At 31.2% G+C, this 20,186-nt stretch overlaps 2 protein-coding genes across 2 annotated transcripts; both read left to right on the top strand.

The window, feature by feature from the left end:
* The first annotated feature begins 302 nt into the window (after positions 1-302).
* LOC145327116 (mitochondrial import inner membrane translocase subunit Tim22) lies at positions 303-2,744 on the top strand. The gene is made up of 4 exons (XM_080170653.1): positions 303-1,012; positions 1,492-1,552; positions 1,655-1,875; positions 2,122-2,744. Exons 1-4 carry the CDS (start codon positions 949-951, stop codon positions 2,334-2,336), a joined length of 561 nt encoding a protein of 186 aa, XP_080026779.1. The 5' UTR covers positions 303-948; the 3' UTR covers positions 2,337-2,744.
* On the top strand, positions 2,717-19,922 carry Cdc50 (cell cycle control protein 50A). The gene is made up of 9 exons (XM_080170652.1): positions 2,717-2,943; positions 3,263-3,394; positions 4,206-4,359; positions 4,874-4,989; positions 5,394-5,490; positions 13,864-14,043; positions 14,264-14,387; positions 16,571-16,716; positions 17,695-19,922. Exons 1-9 carry the CDS (start codon positions 2,781-2,783, stop codon positions 17,750-17,752), a joined length of 1,170 nt encoding a protein of 389 aa, XP_080026778.1. The 5' UTR covers positions 2,717-2,780; the 3' UTR covers positions 17,753-19,922.
* Positions 19,923-20,186: the final 264 nt, after the last annotated feature.

The following is a 20,186-nucleotide window of genomic DNA, read 5'->3' as shown; positions in this document are numbered from 1 at the left end:
TTTGGGTACAGCAATTCTTGTAATTAGGGAAGTTTTGTCTTAAAAGAAATATTTCACTAGCCATAAATTTCAAATATACACAAGAGGTTGTCAACGTTTTATGTTATATTTTATTTTGTTAAGACAAAATTTATAAATTAACAACTTGATAACAGATATGGCTAAAATAATGTACTTTTTAAATTTATGAAAAGAATTATGCTTTAATGTTGTGGGAAAGTTCCAAAATTTTAAAATAGAAATGCTATTGAAAAAAGTTTGTTGTCCCTATGAAAGCTAAAACGAACAGGGGTCTAAACACAACAACTTTGGTAAATTCGGCAAAAGCTATGACCATGACCTCTTATCAAAAAAAATTAGTGTATTTTATGACTAATTGTGAATAAAAATGAAATTTGTGATTGCAGTGAATTACCGAATGTCTTTTTATGGAAAATATACACTATGGAGGATTAAGATTGTTTTTCGAAAAGGGGTGGAGTTTCAAATCTCCGCCCATTTTTATAGAAAAGTTGTAGATATTTATTCATTCAAATCTCCACCCCCCCCCCCCCACCCCCTCTACAATTTTATTAGCCTTCTTTAAATATTCTATTCCTTCCGATTATATAGAGTAATTTGTTTTTTTTTGTCTAAAAATTTTGACATTTCTAAAACACCAACCGATTTCTCCCAATTTTATGCAAGCTTCACACACTAGTCCGGCAAGTGATGGTTTTAGGCCATCGAATTTCATATTTAATTGAGTCTTTTTATGGTTTTATGCCATTTGTGTTTATATTTAACCTAGCATTTAGATGGGTTGAGGCATATTTTGCTGTTTTCCCAGCCCTTCGTATAGCCCCCATAGCTAGGGGGCGGAAGTCGCTATTGTATAAGTACACAAGTGTATATTATTATAATTTATTATTAAGGTGAAATTTTAAGACGGATATAAATATAATCAAAATGGAATCAAGTGAAAGACCAAAATTTACAAATGAAGAGTTTGATGCAGTTCTAAATTACTTAGGTAACAATTTGTATTTACAGGATGAATGACCGGCCTTCCGTTTGTCTAATAAATATATATATTGTCCTAATTTTATAAAATATCTATCTGTCTTATTATAAGTCTAAATTTTTATTAAATCATCATTAAATTCTTCTATTCTTCTGACATTCGCATGTTAAAGCGCGCTAAGGTAGGAGCCATAACTTTAATTTATTTTGCGATAACAGATTATTAAAATTAAACTTCTTATCAATATTTTATCATACTATTTTCTGTGTACAAATATTTTTTTTATTTAGCTAGGTACTTACGCACAAAGTACCTTGTTGAGCACTGTTACCCTCCCCACTCAGTGTCATATGAAAACATAAGGGGGGGGGGGGGTAGTTTTTCATTTTTTTTTTCAATACTTCAGGTTATATAGGCTATATTGCAGTTAAATGTCACGCAGGCTTAAAAAACAACCCACCCATAATTTCAATTTATTTTTTTTTCAGTGAGTCCCAGCAAAAGACTATACCCAAATTTAATTGTTCCACAGTCAGCGGGTAGGGTTGGGTAAGTGATTCTATTTGTTTTACAATTTATTTAAACATAATATACCTATTATTTTAGAGAAAAAAAATAGCTACTATTTTTATGAATTGTAATTATTATTAGAGTTGTGCCTCGAGAAGAGATAATTATGACCACAGTTGCCGAGAGCTGTCCATTTCGTGCCTGTATGAGCTTTGTAGTGGGTGGAGCTCTTGGAGGTTTCATTGGTCTTTTCAACAGTTCTATAGCCCCCACACAGGCGGCGGTTCAAATGAATACAAGAGAAACATTAAGAGATATGAGACAGACTATCGGAAGCAATGCAAAGCAATTTGCAACAATCGGTATGTTTTTTCTTTGTATATATATTCGCCAATATTTTAACGGAAAAAAAATAAACACTTTTCCTATCAATGATAGGCTATCTTTGAGTATTAAAGAAGATCAGTGAACTGCAAACAGTAATAATATAGTTAATCGTTGGAATAATTCCAAAATATAATTTGGACATTTTTCGTGTACGGACGGACATATAGATATATATTTATTGATTATCCTCACTTCTATACTTATTATATTTTAATTTTCAGGTTTTATGTTTGCGGGTGTCGAGTGTTGTATTGAATCTTATAGAGCTAAATCTGATTGGAAAAATTCTGTTTACGCTGGCGGTGTAACAGGCGCCATGCTTGGCTACAGAGCGGGTATTAAGGCAGCTGGGTTTGGCGCCGCCGGTTTTGCCGCATTTTCCTATGCCATTGATTATTTCATGCATACAAGCTCGTTGTTCAATCCTCAGAATTAAAATGAATTTGGTGTTTTTTTTTTATGTGAAACAAAGTTGAATTGATACAGGTGACACAATATGGAATAAATGAGTGAAAAAGTGAATATTCAATACAGATTAGTTAGTGATGTATCATATTTTATCTGTTACCATGTTTTTAAGATGTCAAATTTATAGATTCAAATTTTGACAAGTATGTCTTTTATCAGAGGAGGGGTTTTTCAGCTGAGTAAAACAGTTTTGCTCCAACTTTTTAGACGTCAGCATATTTTAAGAAAAAATGAAATAATATATTAGATAGTCATATTTGCATTAATGAATTGACAAAGAAAATTAAATGTTGGAGTAAACTTGGTTTTCTTTAGTTGACCTTTCACTTCCTCTTAATGTAGAAAATTCAATCAGCTGTGATTATTTGATTTCAGATTTTTTTGTATTTAAAAATCTACCAATTATTGAAAAATGGCGACCTTAGCCGCTGGTGGGGATGAGACAGAGGTCAGGAGCAGAAAACCCAAAGAGAGTAAATTTAAACAGCAGGCTCTGCCCGCCTGGCAACCCATTCTGACAGCTGGTACTGTTCTACCAACTTTCTTTGTCATTGGCGTGGCCTTCATACCTATTGGTAATTATGATGCATATTATTTTTTAATGCTTTACCTACCATTATTTAATACAGCATTTTCGTTCATCAAATTGAGTCTTATCTATTTAAAATTGCACAATATTTGAAAAATAAAATATGGTATTACTAGCTTTACTAGTCTGCTTGTACAAAACTTCTAGTTGTTTGCTGTTCTTATTCATTTCCTGTGCCTTTTATGGACATAATTATCCTTGCTAAAAATATAAGAAAGTTAAAAGCAATCAATGTAATATTCATTAAAGTAGGTATGAGTTTTATAATTTGAACAAAGTATATTAAATATTCTGTATTTATTTAGGAGCTGGCTTGATTTATTTTTCTAACGTAGTAAAAGAAGTTTCATACGACTATACTGACTGTAATAAGGTGGTGAATGGACAAGCGACTGATGAAACTTGTGGAAATATTCTTGAAAATAATCCATCGACAGGCAAGTTTTCCAGAGATCTAAAGGGATAAGACAATAGCCAATAAATTTATGTACAGAACCAATGATGATACACAGATTTACCCCTTCTGTAGATTACAATTAGTGGTTAAAACGCTCGAGCATTCAACTTAATGATCAACTAATCAAATTTCCTAAAGTCTCCAAAACTTGTTAAGCCAACAAATAAAAAAGCGTTATTATAAAACTTTGGGAACTAGCGTAATAAACAGCTCATTGTCCCCTCGTTCTCTGTAGTTCTCTGTATTTTTTTGCTATGCAGGGTTAAATCTAAGGTATCTATAATACAAAGTAGAACGATGCCTGTCCGACCGTCTGTCTGTCTGTCCGTCCGTCCCTCCCTTAAGATCTCGGTAACCACTGAACCGATCGGATTCTACTCTTCAGGGAATATACCTACTAGTCCTGTGGTGGATTTAGGCCATTTTCTTGGGGGTGGGACATCCCCAACCCCCCCAAAACAAAAAATCCCCCCCATTTTTTTTTGTAGGGGATTTCCTTGGTCCTTTTTTTTGTAGGGGATTTCCTTGGTCCTTTTACGTATTTCGCCCAAATTTTTTTTATCACCTCTTAAGGCAAAGCCCCTAGAGGCTAGGGGCGAAGCCGCTAGATTTTCATAAAGGAATACCTATACTTTTTACTCTGTCCACTTTCAAACCTCTTAAACAACGTTCTTCAAAAAATTAATCTGTCTGACTTATTAGTCCTGCATTTTGAAAATATTATACTTAGAAAGTACCTCTTTAAATAAAATAGAAATATCTTATTTTCATATGTGTGCCATTTTATTTAGATTGCAATTGTATTATCAACCTGAATACAACCGATTTTGGAGATGATAATTGGGCGGGGAAAGTGTTTATTTACTACGGACTAACAAACTTCTATCAGAACCACAGACGTTATGTCAAGTCAAGATCAGATGCTCAACTACTTGGAGATATCAAGTAAGCTTAGCTTATTTATGTGTGCCCATGAGATCTCAAAAAATAATAGAAAAAATCTTGGTATTCACTTGAAAAGATTAGCTCATTATTAAACAACTAACGGTTACGTCCCCTAGAAGCCTATAAGAGCACTTTTGGAGAGAGAGTCGACCCCCTCCCATTTTCAATTTAAATCTAAAAAAGTAAAAAATGTGGAGAATTTTTTTATAGGTGCAATTTCTCTTGGGAGGTTGAAGATACCCTCTCCCAAAATAGTTGTAAACCTTCCCTGGACCTATAAGAAGCTTATATGTATAGAAAAACCATATTTGCTTAGCGTATAGCGAGATCCTTTGCTACAGACAAAAAAAAAGGCTTTATAATATAGGATTGCAGGTTTAAGATAGGTGCTTATTATGTACAATGCAATGTAAAAGTTTTAAATTAAGTTAAGATAAAATCAAATAGTAGCATTGATTACTAATACATATATAAAAAAAATATGCAAAATATTAAAAATGCTTTTTTTATTCAGAAATGCGGGAAGTGACTGTTCTCCCTTTTTGCGGCCAAATGAAACTGATGCCGGAAAAATCTATGCACCCTGTGGAGCCATAGCTAACAGTCTTTTTAGCGATGATATTTATCTAGGAAATTACAAATAATAATTTTAGAGTAATACCGACATATGAAATACATAGAAGAAAATATTTTTGTCTTTTATTGTAGTTGTTGATTTATAATAAAAAATATCACTTAGAAAAATAAATTGTCAGTTAATACAAGGGGGCGTAAACCTGGTAAATAGGCTTTATCTTTGGACTGAGAGGATAGGTTATAAAAGATAAAGCCTATATACCAGGTTTACGCAAATGTGTCAGAACTCCCCCCCCCCCCCCTTGATATATTATTACTTGTATGTTGCGCCAGAATTATATATTTTTCATGCTTTTATTTCTTGTTTTGTCATTCACTTTTCATGAAAGAAGTGGCTCATCTTGATTACTATTACCTAATGATTATTCTTAAAAACTTATTTGTAATTGATAATAAAGAGTACAAGCATAACAACGAGGCAGAAAGCGAATATAAACCAGTTCCTGTGTCTAGATATAATATTGCTTGGGACAGTGACAAATCTAACAAGTTCAGGTGAGTGTTGCTTATTAATAGCTAGATATAATATTGCTTGGGATAGAGACAAATCTAACAAGTTCAGGTGAGTGTTGCTTATTAATAGCTAGATATAATATTGCTTGGGATAGAGACAAATCTAACAAGTTCAGGTGAGTGTTGCTTATTAATAGCTAGATATAATATTGCTTGGGATAGAGACAAATCTAACAAGTTCAGGTGAGTGTTGCTTATTAATAGCTAGATATAATATTGCTTGGGACAGTGACAAATCTAACAAATAAAAGTGAGTGTTGCTTATTAATAGCTAGATATAATATTGCTTGGGATAGTGACAAATCTAACAAGTTGAGGTGAGTGTTGCTTATTAATAGCTAGATATAATATTGCTTGGGATAGAGACAAATCTAACAAGTTCAGGTGGGTGTTGCTTATATAATAGCTAGATATGATATTGCTTGGGACCATACATGCAGTAGTTGGGTTCTTGGAACCCAACTGGAACTCAACTTTTTTCCTCCTTATGAAGGGCCACCCTAGTAAAAGGAGGGGCCATCCTCCTCACAAGGAGGGGCCAACCCCAAAAAGGAGGGGCCACCCCTCTAAAAAGGAGGGGCCACCCCCCTAAAAAAAGGGGCCATCCCTAAAAAAGGAGGGGCCAACCTCTAAAAAAGAGGAGCAACCTCTTTAATTTTAGTTCTTTAACCTATGATTCTTTATAAACAATCGAAGTTATTTTCTCTTTATTGGTGATACCACCCTAAAAAGGAGAGGCCAACCTCTTATTTTAGTTCTTCATCCTATGATTCTTTATGAAACAATCAAAATTATGTTCTTTTATTGTGTTACCTTCCTAAAAAGGGGGGGCAACCCCCTAAAAGTAAGGGGCCAACCTCTAAAAAAGAGGAGCAACATCTTTAATTTTAGTTCTTTTCACTATGATTCTTAATTACATGATCAAAATTATGTTCTATTTTGTGTTACCCTCCTATAAAGGAGGGGCAAACGTCTAATAAAGAGGAGCAACCTCTTTAATTTTAGTCATTTATACTATGAATGATTCTTTTTTAATTTTCAGCTCCTTAGTACCGTTAGGTGGCCCCTCTCCTCCTTATGGTCATATATCCTCTTGAATTTAATCAATTATGAAGAGCAAAAAAAATTTCGCGCTTCGCGCACAAATCTAAGCTGTAAATCATTTTTGGTGCCAACAGAACTTATTTCAAATTCTATAAACTAATATTTTGCAAAGAAAAAAACAGCGTAACATTTACAAAACTAGGGTTGACAATCCGGAATCCCGTCTAATTTTTGGACAACTTTTGAATGCAGAATCCAAATCCGCAATCCGTTATTTTAAAAGCGGTTTCGGAATGTTAATTGTTAGGCTAAAATTAGCGTCTTTAGTTTTTTTTTATCTAAATTTATATTTTAATTTTTAACAAAGTTAGGTTAGGTTGAGTAAGGGTTATAAAATGGCCGTTGTAGGGTCTAGAAATAGGAGAAAAGCTACTTTTAAAATATATAAAACCGGATAAAATTTAATCCCTTAATTTATTTTTAAAAAGGCCCTTTATATTTATATTTTAAAATATTGCTAGAATCCACAATCTGGAATACGAAAATCCGGAATTAGAGGGATTGCAAACCCTAGATATAACATTCAAATTTTTAAACTTTTTGCAATGTAATTTTAAGGAAAACTATTGATAGTACTACAGATGGTAATTTATAACGTAACTCCTATGTGGGAAAAAAAATAAGGGCACTTCATACAAAATATAATAAAGTCATACATTTGAACAGGGTGTCGGAGCCGTATAATTTTGATGCGGCCCCGGCTCCTAACTTAAAATTAATATATCAATTTTTGTTCATTATTGAATTTGATAAAATAAAATAAATAATATAAAATATTTTGCTTTTATTTGATTAAAGCTATATAAAAGTAGAAGGATGTGTGTCTATTTGTTAAGTAACAATAGTTTTTCAGTGTATTATATGGAAATAGACCGTTACCAAATTATAATATTACTTTAAAAAATCATTTTTAGCTAGTCCGGAGCCGGAGCCGTTTTTAACGAAAAATACGGCTCCGGATCCGGCTCCACCAAAAATGTTGCTGCTCCCGGCTCCGGCTCCGAAACACTGCATTTGAATACACGAAATCTAAAGTTTCTAATCAGAATATGAGTATTTTTTTTATCTTATGATGTCCAGCGGATTCCCCCCCTCCCCCTACGCTTTTGATTTGAGAGACTTAATAAATACAATCTTTCTAGAAAGAACAATTGTTCCTAAATTTGCACCTTGAGTAATATTTTTTCAATGTTTTTAAAAGCAAAGTTTTTCTATAATTATGGTAGGGTCAGTCCTTCCGTGACGATTAGCTCTTTTAGGCATGTTAAAATTTTCCTATAGATTTCAAACTTTGTATGATGATTCTTACAACAGTCAGGTATAATTTAGAAAGCGTAGAAATTTTTACCAGAAAGTCCATACGTCCATTTAAAATATTTTTTACCTTTTTAACAACATTTTTTGTATAATATAATTATCAAAATAGACATGTTTGAATTTTCATATCGATTTTAAACTTTGCATGATAATTCCTATAACAAGTTGGGCACAATTTTGAAAGCATAGGAACTATATAATCGTTACCAGAAAGTCCGTACGTCCATTTAAAACATGCTGATTTTTTTTATCATTTTAACAACTTTTTTGTATGATAAGATTAGGTATCCTATTCATATGATTATTGGAACAATGATTCTTAGGACAACAGGTTAAAGTAGTATAAGCCAGGCAACTCTATAATCAAATCCTAAATATAAAAGTATGTTCTTTTACTGTATCCAATATTTGCACAATTTTGCAACAAATTTATTTACAATTTTGTTTAGACTGAAACTTAGAGTTCTTTAACTCTACAAGACTTATTGTTTGTTTGTCCTTTCTTCTGATTTGAGAGCTTCGCTTTTATGAATTGTTGTCATCCTTGTATTTATTGTGTTATTTTATAATTGTAATAACTCTTTATGAGATAGCTATAATAGCATAAAATTCAAATTCTTGATGCCATGATAAAAACTAGGGGAGGTCGGGAGTTTGTACACTTATAGGAAATGAAATTTAGTATCAAATTTTGCTCTGGATGGTTTGGCTTGTTTTTATTGTTATCAACCTAAATATTTTTGTAAACTCTCTTATATGATTGATCTACCTGTAAAACTTTAAAAATTGAATTTTGGTACTTTCCTTCCAGGGGCTAGTGGGGCAAAAGACCCACCAAAGCACTAAAATTATAAGTTCCTGAGCTTATTTTTAACAATATCAAGCTGATTTTTTTAATGAAAACTTTTTTCAGATAACTAAACTAAGTAACCATTACATATTCCATTTTGGGACTTTCCTTCTAGGGGCTAGTGAGGCAAAAGACCCCCCCCCCCCAAAAAAAAAAAAAAAAAAACTAAAAATATGAGATCTGAGCTTATTTTAAAATTATTAAGCTTATTTTTATAATGAAAACATGTTTCACATAAGGGAAAAGGGAATGTGATTATGACAAACAATTCTAAGTAAAACTTTCCCCTTAACCCCCTTCCCTTTTTTTGTCTCCCTTCTTACCCACTTCCCTTCATGTTACCCAAAAACAAGTTTTACTCAAACTTTACTTTTAAACAAAATATTTAATTTTTGGCAATTTCAAACGGAAAATATTAGTTCTGATATTTAACAATATCAAGGTGATTTATTTAATGTAAACTATTTTACAAAATTGATCTAAGTAACTATTTAAGATTTCGATTTGGCACTTTCCTTTTAGGAGCCAGTGGGGAACCCCCCCCCCCCCCAAAAAAAAAAAATAAATAAAATTATGAGTTCTGAGCTTATTTTTAAAGGTATCAAGCTGTTTTTTATAATATAAACTTTTTTACATAACTAAACTAAATAGGGATAAGCGGGGCGATCTCTTCTGAAGCGGGGGGAAGTCAGTTTTTCAATTTTATACAAATTCTATACAAAAAAGTAAAATTTCTCATACTTTAGAAAAATTCATATTTTTGTAGAAAAAATTGACTGATCTTTATAAAAATTTTGTGCATGTTCTTTATTATATTTAGCAATTTAGCAACTTTAACCATTTGGGCATGCTGTAATTAAATCAATATGTCATAGCTTTTTAGAAGTTTGAAAATCGACCACCAATTTTGCCAAACTTCCCTTTTTTTTCAACTGGAATTTTTCCGATAAAAATAAATTTTTTTTTGCTAAAAAAGTCAAATTTCTTTTAGTTCGGAAAAATAAAAAATGATATTTATTCCCCTTTTTTTTAAAAACCAAAAAAACACCTGAGTTCGCCCCGCTTTACCCTACTTAGTTCAGTTACGTGAAAAAGTTTTCATTAAAAAGTCCCAAAATTCAATTTTTTTATGTAGATCTATTCATATAAGAGAGTTTATACTGACTTTCATTTCCTATAAGTGTACAAACTCCCCCCCCCCCCTCCTTAATTTTAATGAAATATCTAATTCCAGTTTTTCATACGAGTCTTCTTTAAAAAAATCCGCCATATATCTTTAAAAGTTTAATCATATTTCCCCTGTAAAGATAACATGACTTTAATTACACTACCAGTGACACACGGACAAAACATAAGTAGAACAAATGCACAAACAAAATATAAATTTCAGCTTTGTAGCTTGAATAAAAGCCAAGATTATAAAGTTTCCCCCGAAAACAATAATTGAATCTGAAAGCGCTACTGACAGACCAACGGACAAAAATTATTGCTTTTCTATCTTAATAATTGTCAAGAAATTCAAGTTTCATCTTATAGGTACAGACAGACAGATGGACGGACAGACATAAATGTGAGTTAAAGAGTATCTATGCTAATAAAACAAAAACAAAACTTGAATATTTTTTATGAAAACTGATGCCTTTTTGACTGAAATAATAAGGTTTTCGCTTTTAAAGCATTACCGATAGGCCAAAAATGTATAGAACAGATGGGCATAAATTGTAGGAATATTTACTAAAAATTTCAGGTGCCTATCTAAAAAAGATGTTGAGAAAATCACATTACCACATCACTAAAGTTTTTGTCTTTAAAGTATGGCCGACTGACAGACGGACAAAATAATGTATAGAGTAGATGGACATATATGATAAGAATCTTCACTAAAGATTAAAATATATAAATGTAAGCTCTCTTATATGATTGGATCTACCTGTAAAACATTGAAAATTGAATTTTGGTACTTTCCTTCTAGGGGCTAGTGGGGCAAAAGACCCCTCTTTTATTGGAAACTATTTTGACATAAGTGAAATAAGTAGTAAATACAGATTTCATTTACGCACTATCCTTCTAGTGGCTTTTGGGGTAAAAGAACCCCCCAGACACAAAGTTTTGAGCTTACAAGCCCCTAGAAGTAAAGTGCAAAAATGAAATATGGGTTGGCTAATCAACTCATTTATGTAATAAAAGGTTCCTTTAAAAAATCAGCTCGATATCTTAAAAAATAAGCTCATAACTTTAAAATTTAGTGTTTGGAGGGGAGAGTTAGAATTATTAGAGTTAAAAGAATTAAGTTGATAACTATAAAAACAAGCACAAAAATCCAGGGCCAAATTTGATACTGAATTTATAATGCGCGAAGAGGGAAAAAATTAGTAAGTGTTTAATTTGGCGCGGAGCGCCAAAAAGTTTTGTTTTCGATTTTTGGCGCGTAGCGCCAAAAAATTTTTTGCAACACATAAAAGCAGACCTATAAGAGAATATATGCCTATAAGGAGGAGAGGGGCCACCTAGTGGAACTGAGGAGCTGAAAAGTACTGCATGTATGCTTGGGACAGTGACAAATCTAACAAGTTCAGGTGAGTGTTGCTTATTAATAGCTAGATATAATATTGCTTGGGACAGTGACAAATCTAACAAGTTCAGGTGAGTGATGCTTATTAATAGCTAGGTATAATATTGCTTGGGATAGAGACAAATCTAACAAGTTCAGGTGAGTGTTGCTTATTAATAGCTAGATATAATATTGCTTGGGATAGAGACAAATCTAACAAGTTCAGGTGAGTGTTGCTTTTTTTATAGCTAGATATAATATTGCTTTGGATAGTGACAAATACAACAAGTTCAGGTGAGTGTTGCTTATTAAAAGCTAGATATATTGCTTTAAATAGAGACAAATCTAACAAGTTCAGGTGAGTGTTGCTTATTAATAGCTAGATATGATATTTCTTTGGACTGTGACAAATCTAACAAGTTCAGGTGAGTGTTGCTTATTAATAGCTAGATATAATATTACTTGGGATAGTGACAAATCTAACAAGTTCAGGTGAGTGTTGCTTATTAATAGCTAGATATAATATTGCTTGGGACAGTGACAAATCTAACAAGTGGGTGTTGCTTATTAATAGCTCACGGTTGGACCCTCAGATGTCAAAACTTTATTTTAGTGTTTGGCCAAAATGACTTTGCAATTGTATCTGTAAGTACGTCTAATAACACCCTTTGCTATTTTTAAAATCCTAGAAAATTTTTTTTGCAAGAAAATTGCATAAATTCGCAACCTTTTTTAGAACCACTACATAACTCGAGTTTTAAAACTTTTTATATAAAATCCTTTTTACAAAAAATATCAATAATTACTTAAAATTAAACCTGAAAGAAAAAAAATCTCATTACACGTGTTAATTTGCATGTTTTAGGTCTTTTTTTGAGGAAAGTATAACTTCCACATTTTTGACAATAATTATATTTTTTTTAACATTTCAAAGTAAAATATAATAAAACTTAAACGATTTTTCTTGAATTATCAGTTGAAAATTTCATCAAACATGCAATTTAAGTGATGAAAATTTAATAAAATCATTTTTTGAATGTTTAGAATTACCAATTTTCTACATTTAAAACAAAATGTTAACAAAATTTAAAAATATTTTAACATATAACTTCAAAAATCAATAACATTTTATAAAAAGATGTTTCAAAAAATAAATTATTAAAATGCATTTAAAATTACTTAAAATTAAAACGAGAACATCTTTTTACATTGTATTCTGTGTAATAGAGTTTAAATGACATGATTAGTGAATGAAATATTTCCTAAACTCATTAAGCCTTTTTGTGACTATATTAAAAATAATTTATTTTGTTTAATATTGTTTTTTTATTCAAATATTTGACAAAATTTTCCCTACGTCAATAAAATAAAGTCAGTTTTTTACTGTTTCCAGGTTTTTCTTTATAATTATAACAATTAAATATAATATAAATCTTCATTATCTTTTATTTGAATTATCATACACATTAAAATGTAAAGTATAAGCTAGAATAGCACTTTTTTCAACGAATATTTTAATGACATTATATCAAAATAATTCCTCTTAAATATCACACAACATATGATTGGGAAGTATAGCCATTTCTTGGAGGTATAATATTTACAAAAATACCATTAATTCTGTTTTTATCAGAAGTTAAAAAAATTGAACAATTCTAAAACAATGGTTGGCTGTCTAGATATTGAGTACACTAAGACTACGGCTCTGTTCTATTGAAATAACGTTGCAAAAAGAGGGGTTCTGAAAGTAATCTACCTAATTTTTTTTAAAGAACCAACAAGTACTGTCAGTATCTTTTTTCTTGTAATCTAGCAGACAATCAAATCATAACACAATTTTCATGATAAAATATTCAGGTTTCTACTTCACATTTTAAAAAATATACTGATCAATAAAATGTTCAAAATTTTACTTTGTACTAATTGAAAAAATATGTTGTAATTCTTATTTTAAAGTTACATTTTTATCCCTGACAAAATCATAGACGACTTTTAAAGGCATCTTATCTAAACTTTTTGAAGAAAAACTTAAAAACGTTAATTAAGTATTTAAACTATTTTCTTCGATTTTTCTGAAGTTATTATCGCATTCTATGGGTTTTTTATTATCATTTACTTATATCGAAAGTGCCAAACATTGTACCCTAACTTTTTCATTTAATAAAAAACCAACCGTGAGCTAGATATAATATTGCTTGGGATAGTGACAAATCTAACAAGTTCAGGTTGGTGTTTGTTATTGATATTGAAGTTTATCTATATTTAGGCTCTCTCACAGTTTATTATACAAAATGCGCAGATTTCATATCTGGCAACCAGAAAATCCAAAGAAATTAAACGTTCAAATTCCATTCCCTAGAAGTATACACTTTTCCGTGATTTAATTAAAGGTTTTTCAAAAAAAAACATTTAAACACGAGTTATGCGTGACCTTAGAGGTAAAACGTTTTGGGGAAAATAACAACATAGTATTAGATGATTCCAAACCGCCAAATTTGGCGAGAAATGTTTTTACAAGTCATAAAATATTTAGAAACCCAGATATTCCCGAGGGTTCAACTCTCCAGCAAGTATTTGAATCCAACGGAGCTGTGAAACCACGTGACTGGCACCTGGCCCCATGGGAACTAGACACAGTCAAGCCGGAGAACAATGGATTCCAGAACGAGGATCTGATTGTGTGGATGCGCGCAGCTGCACTCCCAAACTTTAGGTAGGAAAAAGATATTTTTTTCTGTATGACTTTCAATCTGATTAATTTCCGCTGGATTTTGAGACCTAATGAAAAATCATGTATAGTTTCCAATTTTATGAACAATAAAAACACCATTTTTGTTGGCCCGTGCCTTTAGCCTATCGGTGCCAACTTAATTAGAGTTATTCTTATAAGTTTTTACTATCCGCTGCGATGAATAACATACTTTTGATTTTAGAAAGCTGTACAGAAGAGTAGACCACGACAATGAATTGAAACACCCAAAGTTTGATGAAAACTTCAAGAACGGTCTCCCTGTGGACGGAATCAACTATAGACTTAACATCAACTACAGATTTAGGGTGAGTTTATTAAAAGCGAAGCTTTTCTATAATTAGGGTCGGTCCGTCCGTACGTCCGTCCGTCCGTCCGTACGTCCGTAACGGATAGCTTTTTTCGTTAATTTAGGCATGTTAGAATTGTCCTATCGATTTCAAATTTTGCATGGTGATTCCTTTAATAGTTAGGTACGATTTAGAAAGCGTAGCAACTCTATAATCATCACCAAAATGTCCGTACGTCCATTTTGAACATGTTGATTTTTTTACTTTTTTAACAACAAATTTTTATGTGATCTAATCATCCGATTGATCTGATTTTTGGTATATTGATTCCTGGGACAACAAAGTATAATGTAATAAGCGAAGCAACTCTATAATCAAGTCCTAGAAATGTAAGTATGTCCATAAACATTATCCTGAATCAAGCAGTTTTTCAACACATTTTACTTACAATTTTGCTTTGACTCTTATACATTTATATTATGATTATTCAGTTCTGACACTATATAAGTGTTAATGTCCGTTTGTCCTACTGTTTAAGTGCTTCGCTTTTATGGATGTTGTCATCCTTGTTTCAATAGAAACATACACAATTATTTTCTTAATAGCACAGCAATGTCAAGATAACTCCATTTTAAACATTTAAGTAGAGTAGACTTTATTTTTGTATGAAAAAAATTAACATTTACTACAAGCTAAGCATAGAAATGTAAAAATAAATAGAATAATAACTGGTTGGGTGGACAAAGTCTGCTATAGAGTAGATGATAATGAATAAGGGAAATCTGCAAATCTGCATTTTAAAAACCATTAGGTAGTCAACCTTTTAAAAGACAGGCATTTGGAATTATTACTAGTATTACTGAAAATCATTTTATAAATAAACTGCGAACCAAAAAAATAGGCAGGTCTGAATTTTCAGAATATCAGCTTTATTAGTCATTTAGGATGAATTTACTCTAAATATGAAATGTAGATCCATCTTTTGGTTACAAGTTTCCACTGTTATTTTTTTATTAATCAGCACCAATGAAGCACAAGATCTCAAAAACAGCATTTGGGGGAAATACTGGTGAACCAAAAAGATATGCAAATCCAAAACAAAGCAATGGAAAAACGATTTTTTGGCACTTTTCTCCTCTTTTTAAAGATTGATTCTGATAAATTAACAATTTTTAAAGGAATTTATGTATTAATTATTATGAAATATAGTATAAGGTAGAAATTAATGAATTTTCTAAATAAGAAATATTTAAAAAAAAGAAATTCGATCCCTATCACTTTAGAGGACAGCTGCTGACCTCCAGTCTTATGGATGAAGCTAAACACATGTTAAAGATAAAAATTACCCTTAAAAGTATACAAAAATATTTTTTGATGTGCTAAAAAAATCCATTTTAAAATCTTGATTTGGAGGATGGTGGCCTTTAAGATGCTCCTACTGGGGGTGATGGTGAGCCAAATGTTATCAAAGTGCATGCCCATGATGACAATCCATATACTGAACTATGGTCCAATTTTTGTGTTCATAGCAGCTTCCAGCCAAGCAGTATTAAAAAAGAAAAAAAATTGCAATTTTAATTACTCCAATTTATAAAGTAAATTCTGTAGTTTTTAGAAGATGGTTATATTTCTTGTCGGTAGGCTCCATTGGAGATTGCTATGACTACAAAAAATGGTACATAGGTTAATAGACAAGTTGTTGTGATGGGCATGTACCTAGATAACATTTGGCTCATGAAAAAAGTGAAGAAAGTGCAAAAATAAACAGTTATCCCATTGATTTTCTTTTATATTTGCATTTTTTTTTGGTTCACCCCAAAATGCTGTTTTTGAGATCTTGTGCTTCATTGGTGCTGATAAATAAAAAAGTAACAGTGTAAACTTGTAACCAAAAGATGCATCTACACTACATTTCATATTTACAGTAAAAGCATCCTAAATGAATAATAAAGCTGATATTCTGAAAATTCAGACTTGCCTATTTTTTTGGTTCGCAGTTTATATGTAGATGTATAACCAGAAAACAAAAGTATGCACAGGAAGAGGACATGCAGTTAATTTAACTCCTTCCCCCTCTATTGTTTTACTTTAATCTACTGATTACTCGTAATAAATATTTTATACTTTAACAAACTCACAGGAATGAAAGTTTTTGCTATTTAAATTTCTTGGTTTGATTTTCTAAAGTTTACTTTTTTTAGGTGCAGAAATTCAAAGGAACCAAGAGTGTTATCATATCAACTACAAGTCTGTTGGGAGGAAGAAATCCATTCCTTGGCATTGCATATGTTGTTGTGGGATGTATTTGTTTCCTGTTGGGTATCATCTTTCTCTTCATTCATCTTAGGTATGTTCAATTCAAGGATCTAAAGGGATAAGACAATGGCCATTGAATATATGTAATTGTACAGTACTTCCCCGATAAATTTACACAAAATTACCCCTTCTTTAGATTACATTTAGTGATTGAAAGGTCTGCACTGCACACTTAACTTAATGACCCATCCAATAAAAATTCTAAGTCTCAAATTTGTTAAGCCAACAAATAAGAAAACGTTATTATAAATCATTGGAAACCAGTGTAATAAACAGCTCAATGTCCCCTCCCTCCTTCGTTTAATTGATAATTGTTAGGCCAGTGAAACACCAATGCTTGAAAGTTATCAGGGATCTTAAGGGAGAGATGGGACAATGGGAAATAACATGATGTACAGTACAGTACAGTTTACAGTGGTACATCCCCAATTATGATAAAAAAAATACCCTGTCTGCAGATTGAAATTCTTTAGTTTGGATACTGTTCGTTTGTTCCAACCAAACAATATTTAAAACATTATTTAACTTTGGGTACCAGTATAATTTAAAGTCTAATATGTCCCCTTACTCTCTGAATGATATGAATTGTTTGTTTATTCATTGAATCAATAGTGGGGGATAAATCATTGAATTAATGCATTACTATAATAAACTGTTCCCAAAATGAATTTTTAACTCATTGAATAAAATGGTTCCAGGACAAACGCAGGAGTCCCAAACGTCGGAGTAGACAAACGCAGGAGTGTTAAAATATTAATTTTTCTAAGTGTTTCTTTACAGATTAGGTTAGGTTAAGATATTGAACAAATAAGCCCCCCGCAGGGGTTAGGCATTTAAAAAACCTATAAGATGGTCTAAAATAGGTTGGGTTAGGTTAAGTTTCCACTCCAACGTTTGTCCACTCCGACATTTGGGACTCCTGCGTTTGTCGTAGGGCCAATAAAATCATTTTATCCGCCATTATCCTGTATCTATATAATACATCTATTATGATAATAATATATTTAAGGTATGGCAAAAGTACCCAAGAGATGTTGAACATCAACCCGAGAACACCATACGAATAAATCCACCGAAAAAAATTTTAAAGTCAGGTAGAAGGGAACTGCAGCCTTATAAGAACTTATGATTATCCTAAAGGAGCAAAATAAATTCAAAGGGTTTGCTCCATTAATGGTATTGAATAAGTATTATTTTTTAATTAAACTTGTTTCTAAATTCCATTGTAGATTAAACATCACAATTTTATCAAATATTTTTCTGGTTGAAATTAGTGGCTGCACTTCCCTCGAGTCATTGCAATTTTATTTGTAAAATATTACCTATAATTATGCTACTTGGATATAAACAAAGTGGTTATTTTTTCTTCTAATATATGTAGCACAAACAAAATATGGTCAATTGCTTAGTTAAGCTTATTTTAAACTTTTTTAGAACATATCTTAAAAATGTTTTAATATTATTTTTGAAAAAAAAACTATTAAAAACCTAACTCTACATTGCATTTTATAATGTATATTAGAATTATTTTATGACTGTATAAAGAAGTCTACTTGCAGAGGTAAACTTTTTGAAAATTGTTCCAAATTACGTTATTTTGTGTCAAAAATGAAAAACTTGTTGAATTCATAAAATACCTATCTATTTTTGTCATGGACAAGTGATAAGACACTTGAAGAAAACCATTTTCGCTTATAAAATATAAATGCTGCAAAACAACTCAGTTTGTCTCCAAATTTAGACATTTGATAAGCTTTCCAGTATGGCTTCGAAACCGATTAATATCCGCTTAATTAAAACCGGTTCTTAGACATACTAAAAAATCATGTATAGCATCGTATATTCCACACATATTATAAGCAAAATCATAAACATTTACCCACCAGTTTTTGTTAGCTTAGGCCTTCGGCTCCTCAAGACTAACAACACTAGTTTTAATCTTATAATTTTTCGGGTGTCATATTCTGTGTTCTAGATAAAATCCATTTAGAATATTTTTTAAGCTTTTGTGCCATATTTGTATTGGCAACATTAGAATGGCCTACGTTTGACGCTTTTTGATATTTGTTTATCAAAATGTTAATGATAAGTTAGCTAGTTACTCCGTCCACTATGCTATATAATATTTGTAAAGTATTTAATTTTAATGCATGTTTTTTTTCTTGATTTTTTATTATCTACTAGTCATATGCAGAGTTATAGGTTCATGGAAAGAAAACAAAGTTTTTCACAGTAGCTTTTTGTAGGTTATTTTAGGCGATGTTAGAGCTTCCCAAAGGGGCTAGAAATAGGAGAAAAGCTACGGTGAAAATACGACGAAACCCGCAACTTCGTTTTCTTTACATGATCCTAGTTATAAAATTAGTTTTTAGCTTGTCAGATTCTTTGATACATAATAGTGATGGAACTTATTATCCATCCATTATATAAAATATCTTTTCTCTTAATTTATCAAGTATTTTTAACCGGTGTACAATGTATTTATTATATTACAAAATGTTATAGGTGTATATTTTATCTAAAGAAAAACTAGCTCGCCCTAAAACCTTTGTTTTTCTCATGCGAGACAAAGCATGATTTTGGAAACACAAAAAATTCAAGTATTTCTTTAGATGAAATATACCCATCTATTGCATGATATTATATTGTTGACAAAATTACATCATACGTTCATATTTTTTACTTCAATAGAAGAAAATAGTTAAATTACAAATAATGGGATTAATCTTATTGCAGGGGTTTATATTCTGCACAAGATAAATTTTTATAACATATTCTGCTTATATTTAGATATCTTTAAACAATTTTGAGCTTTAGAATTTGGCTTAATTAAGAAAAAAATGAAAAAGAAATGTAAATGAAATTCTTTCTGAGCATAACAGTTTGATTTACTTAAGACTTCCCCCAGACTTGACTTTTATGTTTTGACTTAACATGTATATAAATATTGATTATGTATTATCTTAGATTTATATTTTATGCACTGATTTATTATATTTATCGCTTTGTCTTTTTTTTAAAACAACAATTTTATGACATTTTTCTAATAGAACCTAAAAATATTTAATTAATGGCCGGCAACAAGTAGCCAAAAATATTTTATGCTTTTTTTAAAGTTCTTGTATTTAACTTTTTACCTACCTATTATCCAGTCTTATTTTCTGTAAAGGTAAAATAAGATTTCTCATTTAGTCAGCTGACCTCCCGTTCCCAAACCCCCAATCTACCCTTTAAAATGTAGGAGTGGTGCGAGAATAGTTATTTATCGCATCGTATTATAGACAGCTTTCTTTGGATATTAAAATGAAAATTTTTAATATTCGTGGAAAATTATCTGTAGTACGATGCTATACATAATTTTTCAGTATGGCTGAGAAGAACAGGGTCTTATCCAGCAGATATTCAGCGGTTACGAAGCCATACTATAAAGTATAAACAAAAGCCATAATATTTTGTGGGAGGATTAGATGGTAATAGGGTGTCAGCTGACAAAAAAGAATT

Source organism: Acartia tonsa, chromosome 8 (assembly GCF_053477335.1).
Source record: "Acartia tonsa isolate MP-2025a chromosome 8, ASM5347733v1, whole genome shotgun sequence".
NCBI classification, from domain to species: domain Eukaryota; kingdom Metazoa; phylum Arthropoda; class Copepoda; order Calanoida; family Acartiidae; genus Acartia; species Acartia tonsa.
This window is presented reverse-complemented; position numbering and strand designations above follow the sequence as displayed.

Bases quoted from the DNA above. Each gene is read 5' to 3' on its own strand.
- Cdc50 (XM_080170652.1), top strand. From the start codon at position 2,781: ATGGCGACCTTAGCCGCTGGTGGGGATGAGACAGAGGTCAGGAGCAGA. The intron at 4,360-4,873 runs GTAAGCTTAGCT...TTTTTTATTCAG, and splicing joins CAACTACTTGGAGATATCAA to AAATGCGGGAAGTGACTGTT. The intron at 4,990-5,393 runs GAAATTACAAAT...TTGATAATAAAG, and splicing joins TAGCGATGATATTTATCTAG to AGTACAAGCATAACAACGAG.
- LOC145327116 (XM_080170653.1), top strand. From the start codon at position 949: ATGGAATCAAGTGAAAGACCAAAATTTACAAATGAAGAGTTTGATGCA. The intron at 1,553-1,654 runs GTAAGTGATTCT...AATTATTATTAG, and splicing joins CAGTCAGCGGGTAGGGTTGG to AGTTGTGCCTCGAGAAGAGA. The intron at 1,876-2,121 runs GTATGTTTTTTC...TTTAATTTTCAG, and splicing joins AAAGCAATTTGCAACAATCG to GTTTTATGTTTGCGGGTGTC.